Consider the following 3,375-nt stretch of genomic DNA (forward strand, 5'->3'; position numbering starts at 1 on the left):
ATATCCTCCAAAATCTGAACTGTCCGCTCGGACTGCCCGTCGGTCTGGGGATGAAATGCTGTGCTGAGCTCTACACGGGTCCCCAACTCACTCTGTACTGCTCTCCAGAAATGCGAAGTAAACTGAGGGCCTCAGTCTGATATGATAGAAATAGGCATACCATGCAACCAAAATATTTCCTGAATATAAATCTGGGCCAACCTCTCCGAAGTATACGTAGTCACAACTGGGATGAAGTGTGCCGAATTGGTCAATCTGTCAACTATGACCCAAACTGCATCAAACTTTTGCAAGGTCCGCGGTAACCCGACTACAAAGTCCATAGTAATGTGTTCCCATTTCCACTCCGGTATAGTTATCTAATGGAGTAGGCCACCTGGCCTCTAGTGCTCATACTTAACCTGATGGCAATTTAGGCATCTAGCTACATACTCAACTATGTCTTTCTTCATCCGCCGCCACCAATAATGCTGTCTCAGGTCAGTCGCAGAACACCATCCTTGCCAATAGTAACCTCTTTGGCACCACCCTGTAGTACCGTCTCTCTGAGGACCAACAAGTGCGGATCATCAAGCTATCGAGCCTTGATCCACTCCAATAGTGAAGACTGGGCAAAGACGCATGCAAGAACTCGACTGGGCTCTGAAATATCCAACCTCACAAGTCTGTTAGCCAAGTACTGAATGTTCAAAGCTAATGGCCTCTCCTCTGCTGAAATAAATGCCAAGCTACCCATACTCTCTGCCTTTTTGCTCAAGGCATCCGCGACTACATTCGCCTTGCCCGGATGATAAAGAATGGAGATGTTATAATCCTTCAGTAACTCAAGCCACTTGCGCTGCCTCAAATTGAGATCCCTTTGCTTGAACAAATGCTGCAAGATGCGATGATCAATGTAAACCTCATAGGACACCCAGAAAGATAATGCCTCCAGATCTTAAGAGCATGAATAATCGCGGCCAAATCCATATAGTGCACAAGATAATTCTTCTCATAGGGCTTCAGCTGACGTGAAGCATATGCAATAACTCGCCCCTCCTGCATCAATACACAACCCAAACCAACGCGTAAAGCGTCGCAATACACAATATACATCCCAGAGCTGAAAGGTAACACTAGAACTGGTGCTGTAGTCAAAGATGTCTTGAGCTTCTGGAAGCTCGCCTCACAATCATCGGACCAATGGAACGGAGCACCCTTCTGGGTCAATCTAGTCAAAAGTGATGCAATAGATGAGAAGACCTCCACAAACCGACGATAATAGTCTGTTAATCCCAAGAAACTCCTGATCTCAGTCGCCGTAGTAGGACGAGGCCAACTCTGAACTGCCTTAATCTTCTTGGGATCCACCTCAATACCCTCGCCTAATACAACATGCCCCAAGAATGCTACAGAATCTAGCCAAAACTCACACTTGGAGAACTTAGCATATAACTTCTGTTCCTGCAAGGTCTGAAGCTCCACTCTCAAATACTGCTCGTGCTCATCCGTGCTACGTGAGTAGATCAAAATATCATCAATGAAGACAATGAAAAATGAGTCAATGTATGGCTTGAACACCATGTTCATCAAATCCATAAACGCCGCTGGGGCGTTAGTCAAGCCGAAGGACATCACTAGAAACTCATAATGGCCATATCTAGTACGGAAAGTAGTCTTCGAAACATCCAAGTCCCGAATCTTCAATTGATGGTACCCCGATCTCAAGTCGATCTTTGAGAACACCCTAGCACCCTGCAACTGGTCAAACAAATCATCAATACGCGGCAACATTTATTTTTCTTAATGGTAACTTTGTTCAACTGGTGGTAATCGATGCACATCCGTATAGTCCCATCTTTCTTTTTCACAAATAACACTGGTGAACCCCAAGTAATACACTCGGCCTGACGAACCCCTTTGCTAGCAACTCCTCAAGCTGTTCCTTCAACTCCTTCGGAGCCATATGGTACAGTGGGATAGATATAAGCTGGGTACCTGAAGCCAAATCAATGCAGAAATCGATATTACGGTCTGGTGGCATGCCTGGAAGATCAGAAGGAAACACATCGGAGAACTCCTGGACTGCTGGTACCGAATCAATCGTCGGAGTCTCTGCGGTAGTATCTCAAACATAAGCTAGATAAGCCAAATAACCCTTTTCGACCATGTGTCGAGTCTTCATAAAAGAGATGATCTGACTAGGTGTGCTGATAGATGAGCCCTTCCACTCTAGTCTAGGCAGCTCTGGCATCGCCAAGGTAACAGTCTTGGCATGGCAATCAAGGATGGCGTGATATGGAAATAACCAGTCCATGCCCAGAATAACCTCAAAATCAGTCATATCGAGCAGTAGAAGATCCGCTCTGGTCTCATAGCCATAAAGTGTAACAATGCAGGACCGGTAAACTCGATCCACAACAATAGAATCGCTCACTGGAGTGGACACATAAACAGGAGTACCTAAGGACTCACGAGGAATATCTAGAAAATGAGCATACAAAGATGACACATATGAATAGGTGGACCCTGAATTAAATAATACCGGGGCATTCCTATCGCAGACAGATTTAATACCTGTGATCACGGCATCTGAGGCCACTGCTTCTGGTCTGGACGGGAAAGCTTAGAACCTAGCTGGGGCGCCACCTGGCTGGCCTCCACCTGGATGGCCTCCACCTCTAGGACGATCCCTACCCACTTGCCCTCCGCCTCTGGGCGGCGGAATGGCTGTTGCGGCTACTGGTGCTGAAATCATGGGATGCTGACTCTGCTGAACCACCTTGCCCCGGAGTCTGGGACAAAATCTCTTCATGTGACCAGGATCTCCACACTCGTAACAACCCCTCGGAGCGGTGGACTGCTGCTCTGAAGTCTGACCCTGATGGACTGAATACCCATCAGAAGAACCCTGAATAGCTGGTGGGCAGTATATACTCTCTAGCATGGCACTGAAATAGGCACTGGAAGAACCCTGGATATGTGATGGGTGATAAGAACTCTCTGGCATAACACTGAAATAAGGGCGCGCTGGAGTAACCCGAGGAGGTGGTGGTGCTGGATATGTGGGCCTGCTAGGCTGACCCCTCCCAAACTGACCTCAGCCCCCAGCCGGGGCACCTCTAAACTCTCCAGAAAAATGGAACTGCTTGTCCCGCTGCAGTTGCTCTCTACCTCGCTGACGGTAACCCTCAATCCTCCGAGCTATCTCTACAACTAGCTGATAAGAAGTACACATCTCGACCTCTCGGGCCATAGTGGCCTGAATACTAGAGTGCATCCTGCAACAAACCTCCGTACTCTCTCAGCATCAGTAGGAAGTATCATAAGTCCATGGCGAGACAACTCAAAAAATCTCGCCTCATAGTCGGTCTCTGATATCTGACCCTGTTGGAG

General features: G+C 47.6%; 1 protein-coding gene across 1 annotated transcript; it reads right to left on the reverse strand.

Moving 5' to 3' along the window:
* Nucleotides 1-574: 574 nt before the first annotated feature.
* LOC138897914 (uncharacterized) lies at nt 575-2,989 on the reverse strand. The gene is made up of 5 exons (XM_070183939.1): nt 2,644-2,989; nt 2,137-2,463; nt 1,896-2,025; nt 1,351-1,492; nt 575-874 (listed from the first exon to the last, which is right to left on the reverse strand). The coding sequence occupies exons 1-5, from the start codon at nt 2,987-2,989 to the stop codon at nt 575-577; spliced, it is 1,245 nt and encodes a 414-aa protein (XP_070040040.1).
* Between the last annotated feature and the right edge of the window lie 386 nt (nt 2,990-3,375).

Source organism: Nicotiana tomentosiformis, chromosome 8, assembly GCF_000390325.3.
Source record: "Nicotiana tomentosiformis chromosome 8, ASM39032v3, whole genome shotgun sequence".
Classification (NCBI taxonomy): Eukaryota; Viridiplantae; Streptophyta; class Magnoliopsida; order Solanales; family Solanaceae; genus Nicotiana; species Nicotiana tomentosiformis.

Excerpts from the sequence above, each read along its gene's own strand:
- LOC138897914 (XM_070183939.1), bottom strand. The coding sequence starts at position 2,989 with ATGCCAGAGAGTTCTTATCACCCATCACATATCCAGGGTTCTTCCAGT. Across the intron at positions 2,464-2,643 it reads TAGAGGTGGAGGCCATCCAG|ATATTCCTCGTGAGTCCTTA; the intron begins GTGGAGGCCAGC and ends CTCATTTTCTAG. Across the intron at positions 1,493-1,895 it reads GAGGAGTTGCTAGCAAAGGG|CACGGATGAGCACGAGCAGT; the intron begins GTTCGTCAGGCC and ends CTACTCACGTAG.